General features: G+C 49.6%; 1 protein-coding gene and 1 long non-coding RNA gene across 6 annotated transcripts; one reads left to right on the top strand and one right to left on the bottom strand.

Moving 5' to 3' along the window:
- Nucleotides 1-269: 269 nt before the first annotated feature.
- CBX7 (chromobox 7) lies at nt 270-17,019 on the bottom strand. 4 transcript variants are annotated; one of them, XM_048069848.2, is made up of 7 exons: nt 16,832-17,019; nt 15,661-15,704; nt 11,607-11,672; nt 11,038-11,104; nt 10,105-10,273; nt 7,610-7,744; nt 270-7,132 (listed from the first exon to the last, which is right to left on the bottom strand). In XM_048069848.2, exons 1-7 carry the CDS (start codon nt 16,898-16,900, stop codon nt 7,098-7,100), a joined length of 585 nt encoding a protein of 194 aa, XP_047925805.1. In that variant the 5' UTR covers nt 16,901-17,019; the 3' UTR covers nt 270-7,097. The 4 variants fall into 4 exon arrangements, with proteins under 4 accessions (XP_047925805.1, XP_047925802.1, XP_047925803.1 ...); XM_048069845.2 differs by having other exon boundaries at nt 10,105-10,444; nt 16,832-17,016; XM_048069846.2 differs by having other exon boundaries at nt 7,610-7,741; nt 10,105-10,444; nt 16,832-17,014.
- LOC125183465 (uncharacterized) lies at nt 17,020-23,888 on the top strand. 2 transcript variants are annotated; one of them, XR_007165508.2, is made up of 3 exons: nt 17,020-17,431; nt 19,359-19,576; nt 23,552-23,888. It is a non-coding gene; the product is annotated as an uncharacterized lncRNA (long non-coding RNA). The 2 variants fall into 2 exon arrangements; XR_010831176.1 differs by lacking the exon at nt 23,552-23,888 and adding an exon at nt 22,777-23,282.
- The last annotated feature ends 1,107 nt before the right edge of the window (nt 23,889-24,995 follow it).

Here is a 24,995-nt window from a genome sequence, read left to right as displayed (position 1 = left end):
TACAGCTCTAACTCACCCAGTGGTTAAAAATTAATAAAAACCTAACCTCCTCAAATTGAAGTAATGAGTAATGCCAGGAACAGCCTTCTGCAGGCTCCATTCTTCATCAACCTTCCTTTACTGATCGTTCTCACGCACGCACACGCATTTTTCCGTTCTTTTTCCAACCACACTGCGTGCTTATACCAACAGGAGCGACGGGGGGAAAATAATTCAGCTGTAGAATTAAAGGAAGGGGAGGTAAATGACCACACAAACAGACCATTAAGTAAATGTCAGTTCTCATATTTAATATTTTAATAATTTTGTTTGCAACATTTACCACATAAATCATCTAAATAAATAGATGCTGTACAGTCTCTTATCCATATCAGTACAAAAATAAAACCACACTTTGTGTCAAATTATACTTGAGCCTGCCCTCCCTTTGCTATTACAACCTCCGTTTACAGCACATACTCGCTCAGAAAAGGCATTATACTCCGATGGGTTTGTTTGGAATTGGTTTACTCCCTACTTCTCCCCCTCCCAGACCCCCCCCAAATACATTCAATTAGTCTGTACAAAAGCTAGAAGCTCATTCTGTGCAAAAGGAAGCTTTCTGTGTGCAAAGACTCGGATACTCTAGCGTGCTGACAGGAACAACAGCAACAACCGAAGAGACAAGAACAAAAACCAGGGACCCTCCCTCCTAACTGACCCCATCCCCACGTTCCCCCCCGAGCAGCGGGGAAGCATACCAAATAAGATGAGTCAGTGCGCAGAAGAGTCCAAATGGCGTAGATAAGCTGAGGGGAAAGGTTGGAGCTGAAGCCCCCTTGAGAGAACTGGGGTTCCTCCAACCGTAGAGCTTACTAGGCGAGGGAGAAGAGTCTCTCATCTTAGCCTGCTCAAAAGGTTCTTTAGATATGCAGAATAAAAGCTTCAACTGAATCGTTTTAGTTATTTTGTCACCGTTTTGTTGGAGATAAGGTGAGGAAACAGCCTCCAGAAAAAATCTGAAGACAGCTTCTGGCTCACCCTCCCTTCCTCTCCCCGCGTAAGGACAGGAACCTCCCCAGTCCCCACCTAGGCTAATAAGGTGCAATTCTTCAGACAGAAAACTTTACACAGATGTCTCCAGAGCTGGAAGAAGCGGCCGTAGTTCCAGACTAGGACTGCTGAAACTGAACTTCATTTTCTTTCCCCGGTCCTCAGGGAAAGGAGGTGGCGGGGAAGAAGCCAACGCGCACCCTGAAGGTGAGCTGGGGACTCTGCACGTCTCCTCTCCCCCCTCAGGGAGCCCTCCTTCGCTTGGCATGGCTGGAGCAAACTCTCCCCCTTCAGCCATGGGAGGGAAGCAAAGGGTTGGGTGGCAGCTCTGGAAAAACGATAAGGAACAGCCAGCATCCTGAAACAGATACATCTTTTGCTTTTCAAATGCCACTTTTAGGCAGACGATAAGGAGTGCTTTGCACTCCTAGTGCTTTGCATTTCCAAAGTGCTTCAAAACATACTTCAGACTTAAAAGCAAAAAAAAAAAAAAAAGCTGCTTAACATTTTGACAGATTTGCAAAGAGCTTCTTTGTGCTGACACTACATTTTCTGGTTAAAAATAAAGTAATAATACAAAAAAGTCTCTCCTCCTCCTCCTCCCAAATCCCCCTCCTAGTCAAAACTCTGCTACCTCAGTAACGAGATAAGCTGGTGGAGGTTCTCAACAGGCTCATGAGCTCTCTCCAACATCTGACTGGCACCCTCAGACATCACCCACAGCACGTTTCAGACAAGAACTCCTGCAGTCTTTGCAGGGTGGCCCACGGCAGACAGAAACAATCTCAGCAGCGAAGTACCTACCCACGCCGTCTCGGTAGCAATCCATCTCTCCCCTAAGAGCCATTACCAACTCCCACTGAGCTCGGCTCCTCTGTACAGCTCCCGGTTACCTGGGGATCATCCCTGATAAGCCACTGCACTGAAAGTAAGGGTGCAAGGGAAGAGGGCTGGAAGAGAAAGAAAGGATCATCCCCTCAGGAAGTACTTGTTGCAGGAAAGGATTTGAAGGGCCTGAATTCAGTTTTAAGTGATTGCTTCTCTCTCCCTCTGGCAGTTTCATAGGTGTTCCCATCTTAACCAGCTAGGTGGAATCTGGGTGGTTCGACACCCAGAAGGTTCGTGCCTGTCTCTGCAAGGACGGCAAGCGCAGCTCCACGGCAGTCAGGCTCAGTGGGCAGAGGACAACGTGACCGTAAGCTATTGTCTCAAAAACAAGTTTACCGCGCCCTTGGAGACCACTGTTTTGAAGACAAGCAGGGTACTTGACGTGCTACAGACGTGCTGCCTTGACCTGTACGTGCCACTGCTATACACTCTTCATACCCTACGTAAGCTGTTAACAGACGTCTCCCTTGCTTTCCCACCAGTAACAGGGACAGATGAATGCAGCGCTGACCAGCTCCTCTCTACACAGCCCACTCAGGCGGCCATCCACCCACTGACGCACCGTAACTGATGCAAGGGATCACAGGTTTTGGAGCAGAAGAGGCTGCATTTGAACAGTGGCTGAACATGGCCCGACTCCATCCCCCCATTGTCTCTTCTCCGTATATTGACCCTTCCCCATCCCCATCATGGGATTTTCCTCCTCTTCTTAGGGACTAAGGCGAATCCACAGCCAAGTGAGCAGCACGCGGAGCCTGTAGGGAACAGGCTGCTTTAATTTAGCTGCTAGTAACTGAACTGGGCTTCAGTGGATGGCAGTTAACACCAACATGATCAATTACAAAAAAAAAAAAAATCAGGTTTATCACCTCAGCATTTGTTTTTAATCATGGGGGTTTTGGCCCGAGGCCCTAGATGGGCCTTGAGTTTCACTACAAGTTCTCTGCTCTTGCAACACATCTTCTCTCAGCTAACTGCTCACTCCAAGGCCTGCCCTCAGCAGCCTAGCAAGAGCAACTCTGAGGCACCTCCTTCCCTCCCTTCCCCCAGACAAGCAGCTGCCCTGCTATTTTCCTATAGAGTCCAACAGCCTGCTTCTTCCCGGGCTGCAGGGAAGCAAGGGAGGAGCAGAAGAGGGGTAGATACCACTTAGCTTTAGGAAAAGGAGGTTCCCCCCCCCCCCCCCACACACACACTTTCCCTACTTCAGAAAACACGAACTTAAAGCCTGAGAGGAAAGGGTGGAGAGGCAATGGTAGATCGAGCTTTGCTCAAATACATGGATGTGGCTAACAGCACTTGCTGCTGTCTTCCGCACCCCAGCCTCTGTTGTGGCTACCACTGAGGGTCTTGCATGAGCTACCCTGCCTATTTTTTGACCTGTGCAAGGCCTCCCGTCTCTATTCCAGTAAAACCATCAAAGAACGCTAGCTGGTGTACAGCAGGAAACAGTACTGGGGCCACTGGCCCCCTGTGAGGTGAACAAACATTTTTACACAGTCAAAAAAAACACCAGGAGAACAATTCTGGACAGTTTCACAACACTAACAACAACCAAAAAAAAGCCATTCATTCATTTCTCTGTAAGCTTCTTTCTGTTTCTGAGCCTCTGACATAAGCAAGGGTCAAGTCACTAACAAATTTAGGCTTACTTTGGAAAACAGAATGGCACCTGGGTGTTCTCACAACGATATCCTGGCTATGCTTGAAAAAGGAAAGGAAAATAAAACAAACACCTTGGTCTGACTTCACAAGCAAGAGGGCCCCCAAGCAAAGGCAAGACAATAAGGAGCATGCAGGAGCTACGAGGCTACTTAATGCCACTATTTACGTGCTGAAACTTGCTGTTCCAAGGCATCACTTACATATCCAAGCAGTAACATCTAGTTTATAACCAGCCAGGAACAGAGGCAGTCCTTTCCAATTATTTATTGTTAACACTAGTTGGAAAAAAAAAAAAAAAGAGGTCTTCCAGTCTCAAGAAGCCCCTCAGTCCTGTCGTATCATATACAGTGACTTTATTGTGAGAAGATTTATGAAGAAACTTGTCTCCTAAACACGGCTGGTAAATTCTTACATGGAACAGTTCTTGGAGAATTTTGTTCATTGTGCATATTTCAGTAATTTTCACTGGCTGAAGTTTGTTTTCCTTGTTTATAGCCATGGAGCCAAATGAGGTATGGGAGAGTTAGCCCATTTCTATTCTCAGCTTGTTCTTCAAATAGAATTACTAAACTCTGCTTCAGCTGGATGCTATTCTGGCTCTCCTAATCAAACGGAATGCTTAACGAAATTCTGAGCACAGCATCTGATTTTCCTGATATGCTAGCCTGGGAGGTCCCAATTCAATTTTCTGATTTTTTGGCTGAACTCGCAAATGGACAGGACTGGGGAAAAAGAGACAAGTAAACCCAGAGAGCCTCTCCTGCCACCAAAAGTAAAAAAATCCCCATACATCTCTACACCTGCAGAAGTGGAGTAAAGCTAATTTTAAAGTCCCTGAAGACCAGCTCCACCAAGGAAGTCTACAATGATGTGTCACTAGACAGCATGGAAGAGAGCCACATCTTAAGCAGAGAAAAACCTTCTCAAAAGATCTTTAAGATAAGCAAGAATTCATGAATGTCAAAAAAAACAAAAAGCCAAGAAAAAAACCCACCCCACAGTAGCTGCTTAGTTTCCTGCCACAAACTCCTCCTCACACGCACACACGCCAGACCCACGCACATGCAACTTGTTGGATCTTAACCTGATACGGGTTAACTCCTAACTGACCTGCACAGAAAACAGCACGGTAGCCAGGTACCTCGCTTGACGCTTCATGTAGCAAGGTGATTAGTCACCAGAAGAACACAAGCTGGCCTGATCCAAAAAAATGATTAAGAGATGAAGCTGTGGGTGTATCATCTTTGGGGAAAAAAAAAACACCACAGGTTTTTGAGAACTCCACTGCAAGAGGAAGAAAAGATGTTTAAAGAGAAATGCCAAAACAAAACATTGAGAAGTCTCAGCTGGTGAGTGGAAAAAAAAAAAAGCAGAAGACGGAAATCCAGTTTACTAGGACAAGCTCTTTCTTGCCACAGGATTGGTATTGCTTCCAGTCTCAGCCAAAACCTGTTTACCTTAGTAAATAGGAAGCTTTTTGGTGCATTTGTACACTGCGATGAAGACAGGAGAAAGGTGGCAGTAGCTGCATTAAAGAAAACAGATCCAACAGATGCCACGAAAATGTAACAGGATGAGCTGGAGTTCACGACTTTTCCAAAAACAAGCTAAATATTACACTTCTGCAACGGTAACTACCTGACCTGCTGCAACCCGGATGAGTGGACTCAGCCATGTAGGAAGACCACAGGTCACAGCAAAAAGAGATGCAGGAATTCAGCGTATTTGGCACGTGTCGGGAAGACGTGTGTGTGTGCGTGCATGTGTGTGTAGGGGGTGACAGTGAGAGAGAGTATGCGACCCCACGCGCTGCAGAAGGGTGATCCTGTTTACACGATGCAACTCCAGACTCGGAAGCCTTGCTCCAGACACCCACTTTCAACAAACATCCTGGGCCTGTGTGCTTACCTCATCCATTCTGCCCTTGCTAGCTATTCTGAGCTTCTTTCCCACTCGCTCTTCCTCCCACCACATAACTCTCCCCCCCTTCCACTTCTCGCCCTCTCTGATTTCTCCATAATTAAACTTTCGTGTCACTTCTTTGGGAGACAAAAGATTAGTCCAAAAATTCAGGATCTTCCCAGCGGTCCTGAAACTGCTGTGACGCAGTAGAAGACAGGCCTGTTCAAACAGCTTTGAGACGGAAGGGGAAATCCTACGTCTACACTGACCTGTCACATCCTATCTGCCATAAAACCTGCTTTTAATAAAAGCTTTTGGGGCAGCCCAAGCACTTTGCAAAAAGCAGATGTTTGGATGACCAGAAGTCCCAGAGCTCCCAAATTCTGCAGGCTAGCAGCCAAAGCCTTGCAAAGGAACTACTGCACGCTGCGGAGTTCCACAGGTGTCTTTACCTCAGAGCTCAGAGGGCGCGTAGCTTCCTGTAAATACAGCAGGTAAGAGATGCATTGTGTGGAGTGGGGAAAGGGAACAAAGGATTTAAGGACAGTAATCACGACAGCCCATATTACTCTGCAGCACTCTCTCTGCCAGTTCCCACCTCAGACTCTAGGTTACTTTTCTTGCTTTCCATAGGAAAAGGTCTATAAAATTTTAAGTTATTTAAATAAAACTTGATTTTAAAAAATGGAAGAGAATACGCACGTGCGAGAACAGATGTTAAACTACCAACTCAAAAGACAGCAATTCTTCAAAAACCTCAAAGTGTCACAGGCAGTCCAGCACAAGGCATTTTTAAGTGCAAGATCAGGCGGGGTCTATTGAAATGCAGACCACTTTCCTTGGCAAAGAGTTTTAAGCCTTCCAAGGGGAAGTTCCCATCAGTAAAGTAGTACAGGATCACAGATACTGTGAGGAGACTGGAGTCATGGCAGATTATTACTCCGACAGTACAATCCAAGAATTCTCATTGCTAAGAATTAAGATTTTTTTTTTCCCCTCTTCAACTCTAATGCATGCCTTCCCCACATGTTGTTTACCTTGGATCTCCCAATGGCATCCAAGAACAGAATTTGCTGCTAATCAAGGTCCGTTCCTAGCTCAGTTCTGTCCAATTCCTGTGTCCTGGGCCCGTGCCAGTATCTCGAATATCTTTGCAGTGCCAGGCAATGCTTCAGTTGTCCTGGTAGCCCCTCCTCCCAGGGAGCAGGAGTCAGTTTTCAAACAACTACTACCACGGATTCAGGGCAGCATTTGTCATTAATACAGAATTTGGCAAAGGATAAGAACACCCCACTTTCCGTAACGCATTTCTCACACAGCACAGACGAGCCTGGAAATCTTGTTTAGCGTAGACAGAGCGGTATGTCTTGACTGTGCTGGGTTTCTGAGCTTTAATGAGGGCAAATTGAATTTAGGGAGCCAATCTAGATTTCAGAGATGCATTTCAGGCTTTCCTGCATGATCAACAAGCAAACGGAGAAACCTCTGCCGTCTGGGTGGACCTGTGCTGCACAGACTTACTTACCACAGGCAGGCAAACACAGTTCTGAAGTCCTGACAGCAGGCCACAGGGAAAACAGCACTGGAGAGAAAGTCTTAACAGGCTGGAGTTATCTACACAGGTAGGATCCATCGCCTCTCGCTGCTGGATGAAGAGAGGGAGGAGGAAGGTGGGAAGAGCAATGCACAGAGAAATATCTTTATCCAGGGGATATCAATTGCAGAACAAGGCGGCAGGCTGGAGATCCAGCTCTCTTTCCACCTCCACATGCCCTCTCCCCACAAACGCAGCTGCCGCCACTTAGCAGGATAAAAGGGGAATTGTTCAGCTTGCTGCTTTCACATCTAGGAGGGGAGTCTTTGCCAGGGAAAGGGCTGTCAGTTTTTCGGATGGACAAAGCAGTGACAAACACACACCCCCTATGCTGCAACCCCCCCCCCCTTTTTTTTTTTTTGCGTATCTGAAAGGGGAAAAAGGAGGAAAAAGAAAAGGTCTCTGTAAACATTTTAAGGAGACATTTTGGATTCTTTTTCCTTAAGGGATAAAATAACCCCTCCCTAGCCCCACCCTAAAAGCACTGGATTTGGGGAGCACTGAAAACAGAGATTCAGAACTGCGCACTCCGGTCTCGGAAGAAGCCCTCGGCCACTTGTGCTTCTCTGAAAGTGACGGTGATGGAGTTTGCCGTGATGTCTGTCACTGTCACTTCGCTGGGGGGCACAGTGGGAATCCAAGGGAGACTGCCATCCACATCTGCTGCAAAAGGAGAGGCAGATAAGAGCACGTTAGTGAGAGGGAGAGAGGGCAGGGGAGAAGGAAAGGGGAAGATGGAAAAGGGGCCTCCTTTCTGACAAATGGTGGGTGAAGTCAGCCTGTACCGAGTCTGCACACACAAGGCAAGAAAGGGCATGGCCAAGCCCTCCCCTCAGAGGCTAAGGGAAAGCAGGAGGTCACTGCAGGTTATAATGGGGAAAGCAAAGAGCAGCAAGGGTGTTGAGATACACCCCAGCATCGAATCAGAAAAGACATAAGGCACCAAGACCCGTTAACACCACCCAGTGCATCCCACCAGCCACAATTCCCTGACATCTCTCATGTAACAGCCCCTCCGCTGCTTCTGTCAGTAAAACCCACTCACCCAGGTGAGAGCTCACCTGCTTGCAAATGCCCTACCCTGCTGAAAAGTCAGAAATCACAAGCTCTTAGAGACACTCCACTCTTCCGACCCTCCCACGGGAATCAAAGGGAACCAAAATCGAGGGTCTTCCGTGTACTGCACCTGTAATGTAGCCTGGGTGCAATTCTCTCCAAAACTCATCAATATTGCTTCATGGAGAAGCTGCTCTCCCTTTTTCACATCCGTCCTTTGCTCCCTGATAGGTCCATACAAGAAACCCAAACATTCCTGCACTTTCACACTGTAAGGATAATTAACCGTCCCTCTCCCACCCAAAACCTCATTTTTAGCCCCGAAAGACAGACACAAAAACATACAGAGGGCAGAAAACATACCCCCTCTCTGTCACTCTACCTGTACCATGCTCTGTTGTCCCCACCGAGGCAAAGAACATGGGAAAAATATCCCTAGCAGGGTATTTCCTGGCTTCTGTCTCAAATATTTGGGGTGTCTACTTTCACCTCAGGAAGAGTCCAATCCACCCTGGCGCTAGGTGGAATTCCACACATGCCATACGTCAAGGAGAGAACCGTTTTGCACATCTCTAGTGCCGCCCACCCTTCAGATCCCGGTGTGCTTTAAGGACCAGCACTTCTGGGGGAGAACAGCCCCCCGCATTTGGCCACTGCCTGTATGTGACCCCAGGTTCCTCTGTGCCTGCCCCATTGCTGCCCCTCTGGATTTCAGTCGCTGTTTGAGTCCCTCTCAGAAAAAAAAAAGAGGGGATAGTGCTGATTCCCAGAATACAGCCCTCTCCCAAAATCCTGCCTCATCCAGCCTGGCTCACAACTACTCCTAGCAAGGAGTAGCAGGATTCCCTTAGCTACTACAAGCTGCACAAGCCCTTGTTTTCCACTCCTCGGGAAGGCTTACGCCTTCAGAAGCTCTAATAATGCACGGATAGAGTTTCCCTGGTAACTCGGAGCAACACGCACATCCCACAGCTCTCCCGCACAAGATGCTGGTATCCCTCCCCACAACGCCAAATGTGCTTGGACATCTCCCATGCCTACACTCACGCTGCCTACTCAGAGGGATCAGGCAGGAGTTACCATCCTCGCTTCATCTCTCTCCCCCCCCTTGCACATAGCTCTGCAGCAACAGACTTCAGAGAGGATGCGGGGTGTGGGGAGGAAGGGGAAGGAGGGGGCAGAAGGAATGCACTGCGGGTTCCTAAGGGCATTCCTGTTTGCTCTCAGAGCTGCACTAGGAGAGGAATGCTGGTGTCCTTGCTTGCCCACAGCCAGCCAAGCTCCTCTTAGCAGAGCAGCAGGCAAAACACGTGCTGGCACGTGGACAGAGGCAGAGCTCATCACTGTCACACCTGCGTGTCACCTCTGCTGGGAGGAAACTGAAAGACTGCAGTAACTTCCAGTAACTTCTGCCTGTTTTCTAACATCGGGAGGGACATTACCCATTTAAGACTACAACCGCACAAAAAAACAGATTAATCACTGAACATTGCAGTCGGAAGGGACCCACAAGGATCACCGAGCCCAACTCCTGGCTCCACACGGGACCACCCAAACCTCAGCCCATGTGTCTGAGAGCGTTGTCCAAACACTTCTTGAACTCTGACAGGCTCGGTGCCCTGACCACTGCCCTGGGGAGCCTGTTCCAGCACCTGAGCACCCTCTCGGTGAAGAGCCTTTTGTAACAACCAGCCTGCTCTCCCCTGTCGCACCTTTGTGCCTTTCCCTCAGGTCCTGTCGCTGTTCACAACAGGACGGTAGATTAAGATAAATCAGCAGGTTAAGATGTACTGACACCCAAACAGGAAAGGAATTTGCAGACAGGAGAGCCACAATGCGAGCCAGGGAGAGCTGCCCTGAGGACCTGACCTAAACCACAATCCCAGGATGGGGCAAATAAGGGGGAAGCACGTAGAGCATCCTTCTCATGCCCCAGAACTTCCCAGTCAAGAGGCGCCTGGCCTTACCTTCTTTGCTGGTGTTCTGCACGGCCTCCCAGTCCTCGGGGCTTTGCCTGGCCTCCAGGCCCACCGCATCGTTCAGGAAGAACTCACACCTGCAGTTCCGGCTCTCCAGGCTCGTCATGCGGGGGAACTTCTTCCGTGACAGTCGCAGGTACTTCTGGTTTTTGCGTTGCTTCCGGAGAGAGAATGGCAGGACTGTTCCCCCAGTCTTCTCTGAGAACTCTGCCTGCCCTGTCTTGGCCCCTGGCAGGCTACTGTCTCCTCCTCCAAACCTCCGTGCAAGAGAGAAACAGAGCTTCTCCTTTCCCTTGTGGGCACTCCTCAAGTCCATGCCATACAGCCGCTGCCAAGACATCAACACAGCAAGGGGCAGAATGGGAATCTGATAATAGCCAGGGCTCTCACCTGGGAGCTGGGAATCTATTCTCAGTTCAGGCCCTGGGCATTTAGGTGACCTAGGAGAAGTCGTTCTGCTCCTACCACACTGTTTCTCTCACTTCTTCACCTGCCATCCAAGCTCCTTCTCACACAGGCAGCCTGAGATTGGCTGCTCTGCGGGGCACCAATCAAAGCATGCTGGACCTCCACTTCCAAGCAGCTACTGGCTTGCACATGTCAGGAAGTCCAGGCCCAAGGTGAAATTAAAAGACCATGCAAACCAGGTAACTATTTGCAACCACCCAAGTCCAAAGCTAAGATCCTAGTTCAGAGAGCAAGAGCTGTTTTTCTTCCTTTGTTTTTTTCCCCCTTCTTCTCTGCTTTGTTAGCTGCTGTTCAGCTAACAGGTTAAAAGAACCTGCCTACCCACTGATTTAGCTTGCTACCTCCAATTTTGTCCATGCAAAAACCAATGGACAGTTTCCACTTTCCCGTGGGCAGGCCAGCAGCGCAGCAGCTAACCAGTCAGAACTATACAGTAGAAGAGCAAGAGGCTACCTGCAGCAGGAGGCGCTTTGGTTTGGGGCCTCTTTTTCTGTACCCTGAAGCGCGGTCTCTCTCTTCCCTGTGAAGGAGGAACACAAATCAAGCCAAGCACCAAACACCACAGCACAAAGCGTAGTCAAGACCTCCACCTTCTGCAGCAGAGCTCCCTCATTTTCTCCATCAAAACCCAATTACAAGCAGCGCGGGCTTGGAAAGCATGCCAGAATTTCTTCTTGTAGGAGTGAAATTCTTTCTACAAGGGATTTTTTCTCTGACTTTGCTGATCAAGGATGGGTTAGGGAAACTTATCACCTCACATCACTCCAGTCCAGCCCTGGACCTGATTAAAACCTGAAACCGATTGCGCTTTGGCTCAATGCTGCTTGTGTTTGGCCTCATTTCCCAAACAGTGCCAGCCCTGCCTTATCTGCCTCAGCCAAGACCGGGGTACAGAGATGGAGCAGGACTCATCCCTACACATCTCATCTTTGATTGAAGTAGGGTACTTTATGCACGCTACGAAATAAAGACACTATTTCCTTTTCCTGCATCCAGGGAGAGAAAAGAACATGCGCCCTTACTTTTCTTCATAAGCCACTACCAGGCGAGGGTCCAAGATATGATCCTCTGGCTCCCATGTGCTGTATCTGAAGAAAAACATAAGGAATATAAAGTAAACAACATTTTAATGAAACATTCTCTCTGCAGGGCTGCTCCCAGCGTGCTGAGGCCCTGGATACTGTCTTCACAAGGGTCAGTGGGGCCTGCCACAACATTGCTAGAGCTCTGAGGAATCCCAGCCATTCCCCCCCCAAAACTTCCTGCCAGACACCACCTCCTCTTCCCAAAAACAGGCAGGGCCAAGCATCAGGCAGCAATTTGTAGAACAGGGAAGGCTTTCTTCCCCAGGGCTCCCTCCACAGTTTGCAAAGCCTCTGCAGAGGCACAAACTGTTTTTAAGACAACGCCTAACCAGGTCACATTTGCAGCACTCCCACAAGTCCAGTAAATACGTGGAACGAGATGAGATCTGACACAGCTTTCTGAAAAATGGGTCTCTCTTAATTTAGAGTGCTCGAGGATTAAGTACACTTTCTCACCTGCATTATTAATTACCTCTAATCACTGGAGCCTAAAGTATTTATTTAAGAAGAGTTCAATTTTTCTCCACTGTTGCCATTCAACTAAACATGTTTAGGCCTGGGCCCTGAGGCAAGTTGATGGCGCCTTTCCAACTCTTCCTCCTCTTGCCCGGCTCCCCCTGCAGGTTATTTCGGTCTAGCAGAGGCCATCGGTTACATCTGTACCAGAGCAGGAGGAACCCACCTGCATCGCGGTTAGGGCTACTGAAACTACTCAAAATAAGCTCGATGCTCTGAAAGTAGCTCGTGAACAGCGTCACTCGCTGCCCCATCTCCCTCTGTGATTGCCAGATAGCTACGATGGAGCCAGCTGCTCGGGAAGGGTATGAACCCACACAGCAGGCCACACCAAAAGCCGTTCCCAAGGGGCACAGCCACACTTAATACCAGGAGGAGCAGCCAAAAACTCCCATTGTAAAAGGTTTCTGGAGGGTGGAAGGGTCACAAGGCAGTCCTTGCTGTGGGTTTTTTCTAAGGACTCGTGTTTGCCCAGAAAAGATGGGTGGCGTGTCTCTGTTACGCAACCTCAACAGCAAGAAAGCAAGCCTGAAACCCCAAATGCCTCCGGCCCTTTGGTTTCCTGGCCTGGAGGCAGAGCTCCTCCAGCCCCCGGTGAGGAGGGCCAGACAGGAGATGCGGGTGGGTGGCAAGAGTGCTTTTGTATCCGTGCCTCTGAGCTCGGGGAAAGCATTTTAGGATGCTTCCATTTCTGGATGAAGCACAGACTGCACATGAGGGCATGTGGCACATGCATATATGTATGCAGGGGAGGTGGTTTGGGAATGTTTTTCTTCTACCTCATGGGCGGATGAAATGGAAAGGCACTGAAACACGGGAGAGTTCCTGGAGAATGGTCCTACCCATGAAGGTGCAGTTCCTTTACGAATGGAGGAACAAAAATACGAAATTCAGGTATCCCAGAGCGCACCGTCCATCAGAGGGTTAAGAACAGACGTCTTCATAACCAACTGATCCCTCCCTCCCCTGCCCAAGCCTCCTGCAGCAACCTGACTGTGAGCCGTCAAAGCCAAGATGCTGTTTGAACAGAGGAAGGTTTCCTCCCAGCTGCAGGGATTCTGGCACTCATTGTACAAATTTAGGAAAAATAATAACACTGGGGGGGAAAGGGGGGAGGCCATCAGATTACTTTTCATGGGCAGGAGAAGAAAGAGGATTTGCTTTAAAAAAAAAAAAAAAGAAAATGAAAAATCCATGGTGGGTGTTGCCTTTTTCTCTGCAGCTCAGTTCCTGGCTTCACTGCAGTGGCAAAACACTGCATATAAAAAAAAAACCACAGTTCAGTTTGCCACACACGCACACACACAGAGCTATATATACGGGCACACACAGCCCAGGCTGCAGCAGAACTGCAGAGAGCAGGCACTCTGGAAAACATAGATCATATGATCCTCCTCCCCCTCCTTCTACTCCTCCTCTTCCCCCTCCCCTCTTAACTCCAACACAAGTTGTAAACAAGCTTGTAGCTAGAATCAGACTGTAACTCCTCCATTACCTGACTCCTGCAGTACAAGCCAGGAATCTGAGGAGCAGGGCTTTAACAATTTTCTTTTAACTGTCAAATATCAAATAAACGGCAAAGCAGCCAACTGCAGTCCTATCCTTGCTCTCCTCCATGAAGCCTTCAGTGGGAATCATGGAGTAACCGGTGCAGAGATTACAGAGCAATGCGACACAGTTGGGGAGGGGAATGAAGCAAAACACAACAAGGGATGAGGAAATAGATATATTGGAAGGCAAAGATGCAAACAGCTTGTGGTGCTACATGCCGTCACAGGCATATTTATGTTTACAGAGACAGAAGAGAGACTGCTAGCAGGATGGAAGTGACTTGCATGCTCAAAGCATCCTGGTTTTAAGCAACTCAAGCCACTGAGTGAACAGTTAAATAAATCAGTGCTCTTCAAAGCTGGAGCGTGCAGGAAGAGGGAAGGTGTTCGGACTTATCACAGCATCACAAGAAGGGAACCTTTGCACCCCCCTTGCTCTCTGGGCAGAAGGCTGTGCTTTTAACTCTCAGAACAGAGCTCCTGGTTCCCCCCGAGTTCGTTCCAAGGTGCATGGCACGGAAAGGCAGCAGCAGGAATAAGGGCTGCTCTGTCAAAAGAAACACGACACCATGCCTCCATCCACCTTCTGCAAAGTCACTGGCCAAGAAGGACCTCAAAGCGTTTGTGGGAAGGAGAACGGGACAAACATCGGTATTCCAGCCAAACGGGACGGTGCCTCACAGACTACGCATGTTTCCCAATCTCTACCAGTGATTAAATTAGGCTTTGCTACTTAGGAGGGAGAAGTGGTCCAAGAACTGAGCCACACTACGTGGCAGCTGGTACTCAAACGCACAAGGTTACGCTCCAACAGCAGAATTCACAGTCAAGAACAAAGTCACCCCACTCCCACCACCACCACCAGAGAGAGAAAGCTGCTTATTTGTGCGTGCCCTCTAAGCGCAAGGATTAGGCACGCAGGAACACATTTCAGCCTCTGAAACACCAGGTACAATCTGTCAGGACAACATCCGAGCAGCCCCCCTCTGCAGCTGCAAGGATGAGCCAGCAGGAGTTCCCTTCTGCTCAGCACCATCCAGTGCAACCGCATGCGTAGCGCAGTCGTACCCACGCACGTTGTGCACGTGCACAGCTACAAACAGAAAAGCAGATGGGTCCCTGCATGGACCGTGAGGCTGTTCTGCTAGAGCGCTAGCTGACATCATAATATTCTCCAGTTACCTAATCTTTTTAATCTCAAAGCTTTTTACAGATTGTGTAGGCACAAAGCAATCGCGCTTCTTCAGAGGCGGTTGCATTTTAATAGAGAGGTATCTGTAAACAGTGCGCAGCAATGCTGTAAAAAGATAGATACATTCTTTTCTTCTTGCAATATGGCAATCAAGCAAAAGCAGAAAGAGCACTCAAAACAACAACAGCTTTCAGACAAGGAAATGAAGGCATGGCGGTAATTTTCAAGGGACAAAGATCGCCTTTATTTGGCTACCATCAATAAAACTGAAATATTGCCCCTTTCCTTTGTGAATTGCAGAAGAGATACAGTAGGACTACAAGATAAGACCACCACCTTGTTTTCTATTTTAAAAGACTGCAAATAGCTCTACAAATAAAGCGGGGTCCTCTTGGTGCTGACTCAGAAAAGCAAGCCCCATTCCAAATCCAGAAGAATCAGGGTTCCCCGTCAAACTCGTACTGAATTTAAAAAGACTTGTATCTAGAAAGCATCTCAATGGAATATTTCAGTGGTGGCAAAAACCAACCAGAACAGACTGACACACGGTTTGTATCCCTCGGCTGCCAGTCCGGAAATAGTACAGAGTTTTGGTTTGTGGCTCTTTGTTTGTAGTTGTTGGAATGAGGCACGAGGTTACCCATGAAGAACGAGACGCTCAGTTGCAGAGATACAGTGAAAGCTATTACCGAATATTAAAGAAAAAAAAAAAGACAAGTAAAACACAACTTACTTTGGGGGCCATCCTTTCCACTTCACCAGGTATTCTACTTTACCCTGAGGGCGGAAAAAGGAAGAAGAAAACAGGTGAACTCTGCAACCAAATATGGGCTACAGTAAGAGGTGCAACCAATCAACAGGACTAAACTCTGCAACTGAAGAGCTCATTTCCCATCTCTTTATTTTCAAAAGAAAGCCACTTCCTCGTTCAGCTGTGCTTGCTGTACCTCTTCTCCCAGGACATGGGGGCACAGGGCTATTTAAAAGTGCCTGAACTACCATCAGCTTGGGATCATACCTTTGCAGAAGCTAGCAGGCAGAACCCCAAAAGCCAGCCGGCAAGCCAGACTGCAACCGTCCCTGCGCTTACAGGGAACGCTTCAAGAAGTCAGCATGCATAAACGTGAGAGGGAGATGCATGCCAAGAGCAGGTGTCAAAGGAATTTGTTTAAGCAGGGAGGAGAAATACAAGATTTCAGATCCTATGAAGCATCTCTTTGGCATGTTCCCTTCCAGTTGCTACACGCCTTACTGGAGCACTGCTCCATCCATCACAGTCACGCATCCTTTCGACCCAAACAAACAGCAGTTCACAACCCAACTTCAGAGTTAACCGTTTATTTGTTCACTCCAAGTACAAAACCAAAAATCCAAGCAGCAGCAGCACACTCAAGGGCCCAGAGGAGCACGCGCAATCAGCGCAATCTTTAATATGATACCGAGGGACTTGCAAAGCACTTCCCAAAGCACGGCAGAGGCCTTCAGGTTAGCAGGAGGATGCCAGCGCTGCAGGTGCACAAGCCTTTACACAACAGCGCAGGAGGCAAAGCGAGCTGCAACGTGGGATTTATTTGCCTACGGGGGGCAGCTCCCAGATGCTTGGGAAGGCAACGCTATAAGGAACTTTGTAAAGGCTGGGGGATCCCGATGCGCTGCATCCCGTGTAACCCCCCACGGGGGTGCAGCCCCTTCCTCCACAGGAGGAACCCCCCCCCGCCCCCAACCTGCCCGGGGGTGCCCAGTTCGCCTTGTCGGCAACCCCAAACCCACCCCAACCCCTCCCCACACCTCCCCCAGCCCCGTCAGCGCCGTGAGGGCGGCGGGAAGGAGCCGGTTCTGCGAGGGGGGCGTGCGTGAGGGGGGGGGTGGAGGGGGTCCCGCTACCCGCCCGCCGCGCAGCCCACCTTCCGCACACGCTTCTTGCGGATGCTCTCCACCGCGAACACCTGCTCCCCGATGGCCGACAGCTCCATGAGGGCGGGCGGGCGCTGTGGTGACGGCCGTTACGCGGCGGCCGTTGCCCGGTGGCGGCCGTTAACGGTTCCCCCCCCCCACACCCCCTCACACGCCCCCTCGCGCACGCCCCCCCCCGCCCCGCTTTAGAACCTGCGCAACGTTTTCCTCAGGCGCGCGCGGGGGGCGTGGCCCGGCGCTGGGCGGGAACCGCCTGAGGGGCCGCTACCGCCCCCCCCCCCCCCCCATCCCCTCATGGCCGCCCCCCGCCTCGCGTCCCCGTCCCCTTGTCCCCCCCCTCCGCCGCCGGTCGCGGCTCCCGGTATTTTTCGCTCGGGGAGCAGCGAGGGGGAGAGGGAAGCCCCCGGCTGCCGTGAGGCGGCGGGGCCGGGCGGGAAGCCGCCGGGTGACAAAGCGTTAAGGCGGCGGGAGGGCGGGCTGAGGGAGGGGAAATGGCGCCCGTCCCCCTCAGGCGCCCGCCTCCCCGCAGGAACCCGTCCCCCTCAGCCGACCGTCCCCTCAGGTGCAGCCCCGCGCCACCGGCTGCTGAGGTATTTCTTCTCGTCTTTGCCATCTAAGAGCAGCCTGCTCAAAGTTCACTGCCCAGGCTTGCGGTCGTAGGGCTAACCATTAAATGCGGGTAGCAGCCTGTAACGGCGTTTTGGCTTTGTAGCTGCTTAGCCGTTGAATGTTCAAGGTTTCGGTGCTGTATTGCAAAGTAAAATGTAAAAAACTGTCAGTCCTTCCTTCTTCATATTATATTTCCACGTTTTAGAGGGAATAGAAAAAAAAATACAAATTCTATTCTGTAACTCAAAGTTAAGAGCTTCAGAAAAATGAGAGAGAAAAGATCAGAACATTTCTCTGAGTTGCAAGTCTTTTTAATCCCTTCCTTTTCACTCAAATAAAATTATTGCAGAGCTAAACTGGAAAATGGGAGAAACTGTACATTGTCAACTGTACGTTGACCATGTAGGGATAAAAGGAAAAAAATATCCCACCAGCACAACAAATAAACTTGCAAGTGAATTCGTTATTGATAACCTGCTGGACCTGTTAGGATAGGAGATTTACATCTTATTTAATATGTCTTTTAAGCTCAAGAGTTATTTTTTTCAAGATTAAAGTAAGTTTGTTGTTGAATACTGAAGAGGTTCTCAAAACGAAGCAACCTGCATTTGATCACAAGCTTTGATACTCGTTTAAACAGAGCTGTACAATAAGAATCCAAGCCCTAGATACCATCAGTCACATTTCTGCACGATTATTCCCTTCTTTCTTCCCACTTCTCCCTTTCTTCTTCTCACACCAACTATTGACCCAAATTCGATTTAAGTGATATTTGCTTCAGGCATGTCACAGCTCTTGAAAAATGGTACTCCTTCACCTGGAGGTGATGAATGCTGCCCATAGGATGACAGCAGCATGCAGCCAAGTTCCAGGCTCATTTCCCCCACAGGACTACAATTTGTGTCGTTGATTGCTGGGCATGCTTCTGTGCCACTCCTCATCCATCCAAGGAGCTTTTATTATCACATGAAGTTATACCGACTTCAGTGAAATTTATCTGTGTAATTCAGGCAGCCACAAAGGCAATGCTCCTGTTTCTTCAAGTGCCTTGAGTGGCAGAACATGCTACTGTGGTTCATTTTCACTTTTCAGAAAATGTTACTGAGTCTCTCACAATAGTCTGAGCAGTTTTCTGCAGAGCTCGTTTGCACAAAAAAAATACTTTCTAAAGCTGTTACTCCACAGTTAGTTATTATTTTAATAATGGTTATAATGTAATTTGAATAGATGGAGTGTGGAGGTTTTATTTTTGGTTGATTAGTGGGTTTTGTTGGTTTTGTTTGCTTGTTTGGTTGGTTGGTTTTTTTGCATTGACAACCAAAACTGGAACCATAAGGGTGAAAAGCAAGAACATCTCCCTTCCTCCCACCCTGTCCCAAGTTTTGAATTACCACTAAGAGAATGTTACTCTGCCGTTTATAGGGACTAGAAATAATTAAGACGAACAATTTAAGCAATCAAATTTTTCACATCTGACGGCCTTTAAAAGCCATTCCGTTAAAAGACCTTTTTAAAAGTATATCAAGAACTAGATTACAGAAATCTTTACTGGAGTTGTTCTTGTTATGGCTAATTGTACAACCACACTAATACATAGCCGTGAACTCAGTGTGCAGAAAACCAAAGCAAATATTGAACCTTCCTTAGTACAAATTCAGAGACCCAGATCCACGAGTCTTTAATCAAAATTCCAATTAACTTCAAAGAGTTTTACTTGAGTAAAAATTGCAAGCAGAATTTAGCGTGGAGAAATTACCATTTTAATTGCTACTAGTTTGATTAAACGACTCAGCCTGCAGTAGATACAGGCACTTACATTAACACTAAAAATTATTAATGGTCATTTCTATTCTACAAAGCCTAATCCTGCCAAGGATTTTTTTTTCTTCCTTTTTTTTTTTTTTCCAGAAGACTGCAGCAAAGATCAGGATTGCTTCAAAACAACGCGGCACATCCCTGAAGAAACGCTGCTTGATGAAGCTCCAAGAAACGACCTTGCAGCAGAAGCAGGATTTGGCAGCCTGCGAGCACGACGCTGCCGCGACTCCGTAACGCCGCGGGAGCTGGCAGCCATGAGCAGCCGTGCTGCCGATGATGCCGTTCGCAACGTATCGCTGGCTTGATTGGTGAGCTGGCCTATGGCTGTGCGCTGCTGTATGTTTAATTATCAGTAGATGGCACTCATCGTGCTGCTCTGTGTGCGCAGGTCCATTTTATGCGCAGATCGTGGGTTTGGTACGCAGCCTCGTAACACATCACAAAACCAAAGGGCAGCAAATGGACAAGCTGGCCTCTGAGACCAGCCCGGTCAGAGCTGAGCTGAATCAGCGGGCTGGAAGCAGGGCAAGGGACAGGCAGGACATGCTGAGTGCCAGCAGTGAAGCCCAAGGGCACCAGGAAAACTACCCTATGGCTATGCCCATAGCCATCAGTGCTTTTAATGCTGTAGGTTTTTTAAAGCTTATGGAAAGAATGCAGCTGCCCTCTGCCGCCAATTGGCAGCCCCTTGGTTTACCCAGAGCCTTGCAACAGCAGCCAGCGACTGAAGTGTTTAAAGCTGCACCTCTGCTGCGTGTTCCTCGCCTGGCTCTGATCCTTTCCCAGCACAGAGATTTCCTGAAAACAGATGGCCAGCTAGCCCCAGCCCTTGCATAAGGTGATGTTCTGCTTTCAGAGGTTACACAAAACACAAGGAAAACAAACAATTTTGTCCCTTTGCCATGGCTAAAGGAGCTGGTCCTGGTTAGAAGAAAGATCTCCTGGCATAAGCCTAGGTCCCTCTGAGAGCTCCAGGTGGGGTCTGCCACAAGGAAAATTATCTGTTTTGGTTCACTTTCTTTTCATTTCTACCCTTAGCCCCTTTTTACCCAGCATGGGGTTTCTCCACCCCTTGCAAGGCATACCTCACAGCTTTCTGCTTCAGCTTTTCACCCTGTTAGATCAGGGCACCCAGCATTTCTCTTTCACTGTGGCTATACCTTGTGTGCAGCCCCGAGGCACCAGGAGTGCCGTCTAAATGGGATGGCAAGCGCTGAACCCCAGACTGTGAGCCTCTGAACACCACACAGCTGGCACTTGTCCCTTAGCGTCACCTCACCTCAGAGGGCAGCTTTCCTGCACCTTGGCTCACAGCCGGGAGTGACATGGAACCATCCTTTAGGTTTTCTTCCCAATCTTCCTCAAAGAGCTCCACTAGTTCCTAGAACAGGATCAGTGCCGAAAGTAGCAGCTACCATTGTTCTTTGGAAATGCCGCTGAAAGGTGACTTGTTTTCTTACCTGTTCAATGATAGCTCGGCAGGTACAGCGCACATCCAGCGGTGCTAGTGATCAAGGTCCCGTTCCTCTTCTGTCTTTGGGATCCCATCTTTGGGGACACTGCCCCAAACACCAGGTTATTTTCTGTCTCGGGAGTAAGGGGGCACACATTCACCCCCTGAAGCTGTCCCACTTGGCGCAAAACAACTTCGGAGCTCCCTGGGCCAGGGAGCAGGCGGCTGTGTGGCACAGCCCAACCTGACAGCTATTTTCCTGGGCAAGAGATCTGTGCCCTGGTCCCGACGCCGATCCCTGGCTGTGCGTACATGTTATCCAGTGCCTGATTCCTGCGAAATACGTAAACGGGTCCTTGTGAAGGTGCTGAAAGGCCGGTGTCTGCTTTCCAAGATAAATACTTAGCTAGAGAACGGTGTTCCTTCTCTCGGGGCCACTTCAGATGCTGAATATTTCTGTGTCACAGCAGGACTGAAGTACGCTGGTTTGGTACACAGAGTACACAGTTTTTACAGCTTCCTTTTCAGGAAGCTGCAGTAGGATTTTTTTCAGTGCTCTGAAGCCTAGAACTGAAGTGTGGGTGGGAAAGGCAAAATAAGCGCTTTTGTGGTTCTTTTTGTTTTGTTTTGTTTTGTTTTTGTTCGTGCGTTTTATATATATACATATATTTGTGGTTTCGATGAATTTTAGTTTTGTTGTTTCAATAAGCTTGAATTTTGCTGTTTTAATGAAAGCCTGCCCAACTATGGCCATAAGTATGTCTTTAAAAAGCCTTAGCTCCCACACACTACAGAAACTTCTCCAGCTACTCACTCTCGAAGATTCCTGCCCTCATGTTGCAGCAGCGTTCCTGCAGTCCACCTGTGCTCTGTCCCCTCCTGCCTGTGGGACGTCCAGCCCTGGAAATTTCTCTTTTCAGAGGGCTATCTGCATGCAGGGTGCTGCACGGCCAGAGTTGCGATGCTCGTTTTCTTCTTTTCAGCAAATAATTTTGCATTAGGCTGCCATATAAAATTAAAATTAAAATAATGTGGAGCGGAGCAGGCAATTGGACCTCCCAACCCTTGCTGAACATCCGGACCTAGGCCAAAGTGATTTCTGCTCCATGCATACCCTGTGCCCCCCTAAGCCTTCCATCCCGGCCTGGGTGCCCCGGCTTGCTGCTCGGGCTGAGCTCTAAGCTCCAGGAGGATTGAGCTCTGGCACATTTCCTGCCTGCTCCCTGCCCGGGTGGTGGTTTGCTGATTTGGGGTGCCTCCTTAGATCAGCAGGGGCAGAGACCTGGATGCAGTCCTGGGAGGCCCCTTGGCCCCTCCCTACCTCGCTCTCTGGGCTAAGGCAGCCTCTGCCACCAGCACTGAGCCTGCACTTTGTGCGGAGCGCTGATTCTTCTCTTTGACGATTTCCTTCATAAAAACCGAGCACTTCCTGGGGGAATGTCCCCTGGGCTCTTTAAAGCCATTCCTGATCCTCGTGCCTGACCAGTGCCCTGGCTAACCAAAGCTCAGCCTCTGCCTCCTGGAGGAGGACAGCACACAGCTTGTCCCCTCGGAGAGTCCCGGTGCCACGTGGGGATCGAGCCAGCGAGCCCCAGGAGCAGGGTGCAGGTTGCAGCACTGCATCATGCCACCCCTCTGCCCCGTCCCTCGGAAGCTGTATTCCCAGAAGCGATGCAGAGAAAGGAGTTCCTTTGTTCTCTTACTCAACTGCTGCTGGCTGTTGGCTTGTCCCGTGTATTTGGGCTTGGCCAAAAGCTGCTCTGCGACTTGCAAAACAAGGCCAGCATTATCTGCTACCTGGCGGCTGGGCTGTAAGGGTGGGACAAGTCATTTCTGAAGTGTCGGGAGATGGACGAAAGGCACTAGTGTCCTGAGGAAGAACTCTGCAGCCACCGCTGCCCGCTCCCCCTGCCCCAGCGGCTGCTCGTTAGGTGGCACTGCAGGCCTGGGATTTCGGGCGAGCGCAAGCTCCAGAGGGCTCCTGCGGAGCTGAGCAGGGCTTTGCAGGCTCTTTTTTTCTCACCCCAGCTGTTTATTTTTCCCCTCAATTGCCAGGAAACCTCGATGTGGAGGGAGCGGTCTGGATTGATGCTGCCCCACGCCACAGCATCCGCGCCTCCTGCCCCTGCTGCGGCGATGCCCAACGGGCTGGTGCTTGCCCCTGCTTTTGGCAGGAGGTACCCAACGGGTTTGGGGGTGTTCCTTCTCCACTGAAATGTCCTGAGCTGGATCGGGGCAGGGAAGGTGCCTCTGCTCTCCCACAGCCCTCCGAGCCACCTTCTTCCTCACCTTGCTTTCCTTGGCAAGACCTTGGGTAAATGTTTAGACAGGTTTTCAAAGCCAGGGAGCGCGCAGGCAAGATCCGGGAGCGCTTCCCTTTCATAATTGGGCCCAAGTGCTTTAAGTCTCTCTCCAAGCGCTGCTGGTTAATCCAGGCTCGATCCTGGCAAGCTCACGCATTCATGGCTCTACCGAGGTGCACCTGCAAATGCCGTGGCTATTCCTGTCCTGGCACCTTGCAAGAGCCAGGCCAGGGCTCCTCCACCCAGCGGGCAGCTGAACCTTGCCCCAGCCCGGGCACCTGCAGCCTGCCCAGTGCCCCCCTGTCTGAAGCTGGAAGATAAATGTCCTTGAAATCTGAAGTAACCACGATAATTTGATTTTGAACAGGAAAATGGACTGTTTTTTCCCCTTATCTAATTGATTAGGAATGTCAACTATTCCTTTCTGTACACCGTGCATGCCTCTTATTTATGTAGGAAGCAGCTGGTCTAGTGATTCAGCCAAACACTTTTTCTAACTAAAAAAATAATCAAGCTTTCTTTCTAAGGGGGGCACATCGCTGCATTTCATCGCAAGCTGACAGACCGAATCCATCTCTCCGCTTCTCCCCCTGCATCCTGACGTGTCCCCAGGGAGCCACGTCCCCGCTCCAAAGACGAGGGCAGGAACCTGGGGCAGAGGTGCCACGACGGGACATGGGTGTCGCGACGGGACACAGGCTCGGCAGCCACGTCTGGGTGCCTGGCTGACATCAGAAACCACCCTGGCTTTTGTCTGGGCAGATTTCTGCCCGCGTCTATTTCTGCACACTGCTGAGCAGGGCTGGATGCGGCGGGTGCTGGCCGGAGGGTGACGGGAGCTGCGTGTCCGCGTGACTCCGCCAGCGACTCCTTTCTGTAATGGGCTTAAAATGGAGCGCTCGTTCCCGTTTTTCTCAGAATGCAGTTACGCTTCCCATGCGAAATTACACAGGCTTAGGCTGCAGTTCAGAAAGTTTTCTTAGGAAGTCCCCAAAACTGCAGCGTAGTGAGATTTGTTGCAGAGGAAATCTGTTCATCTGGCCCAACCGATGGGTGCTGTATGGTATGCATGCAAAACTCGGCAGAAAGATGGTTCTTGGTGCAATTTGGTCAAACGGGTGAGTAAAAGCCCCTAAAAGACTTCAGACCCTGCAGAGTCACCAATCATCACACCTAGGAGTTGATGCAAAGTGGCCAATCCACAGAAGCATTCTGCAGGATAAACATGGAAATAAATTAAACTTGCCGAAAAGAAGGCAATCAACATTATAGGTGCCACTGTAGAGCAGTCACCGTGTTTGGCTCCCATCACGCATCTCCAGCAGCCGTGTCAATGCCCCAGTCAGGGAGCCACCTCTCCTCTCCCACCAGCAAATCCCACTTGTGTTCCTGCTCCCGCAAGTGCTGCTGGCTTGTTTCTGCAGCTTCCACTGCCCCTGTGCCCACACGGCCTCGTCCCAGGGTCAGAAGAAGAAGTAATGGAAAATTAAGTAAGGCCACATATTGCACGGGGAGCGTAAAGGTGTGTCTCCAGTAACATCCCTGTTCTCAGAAGGTGATGGATCATACACTGAGGGATGGTTGGAGTAGCAATTGTCTTAAAATCTGGCCTTGGCATTGCCTGCAGGAGGTTTGTACCTGGCTGGGAAGAGCTGGGAGGCACCAAACAAATGGGGCAGTGTCTTACCTCTCCTCTTTAAAAAGTTCACAGGACTTTTTGTCACTCGGCCGTTGCTGATCTCACCGCCACTGCTTCCCATGGTCCGTGATGCAGATCAGCGTGGTGGGTTTTCATCACACCTCATGGATGTGTGCTTGCCCCGTAACCAAAATGGGATCTGGTAGAGAACAGAGCCACCCCAAGCCGGGTGGAGCAAACAGAGGTATGGGTGGACTTCCCCAGTCAAAATGGCACATAGTCCCTGTGACAGGTTGCTTCAGGGAGTGATCACTTTGATGGTCTCCTTGAAA

The sequence above is a fragment of the Anser cygnoides genome, chromosome 1, assembly GCF_040182565.1.
Source record: "Anser cygnoides isolate HZ-2024a breed goose chromosome 1, Taihu_goose_T2T_genome, whole genome shotgun sequence".
NCBI classification, from domain to species: domain Eukaryota; kingdom Metazoa; phylum Chordata; class Aves; order Anseriformes; family Anatidae; genus Anser; species Anser cygnoides.
This window is presented reverse-complemented; position numbering and strand designations above follow the sequence as displayed.

Excerpts from the sequence above, each read along its gene's own strand:
- CBX7 (XM_048069845.2), bottom strand. The coding sequence starts at position 16,900 with ATGGAGCTGTCGGCCATCGGGGAGCAGGTGTTCGCGGTGGAGAGCATC. Across the intron at positions 10,445-11,037 it reads CAAAGCGCCTCCTGCTGCAG|CGGCTGTATGGCATGGACTT; the intron begins GTAGCCTCTTGC and ends ATGTCTTGGCAG. Across the intron at positions 7,133-7,609 it reads GGGCTTCTTCCGAGACCGGA|CAGCGAGAGGCGATGGATCC; the intron begins GTGCGCAGTTCT and ends CTCTTCATCCAG.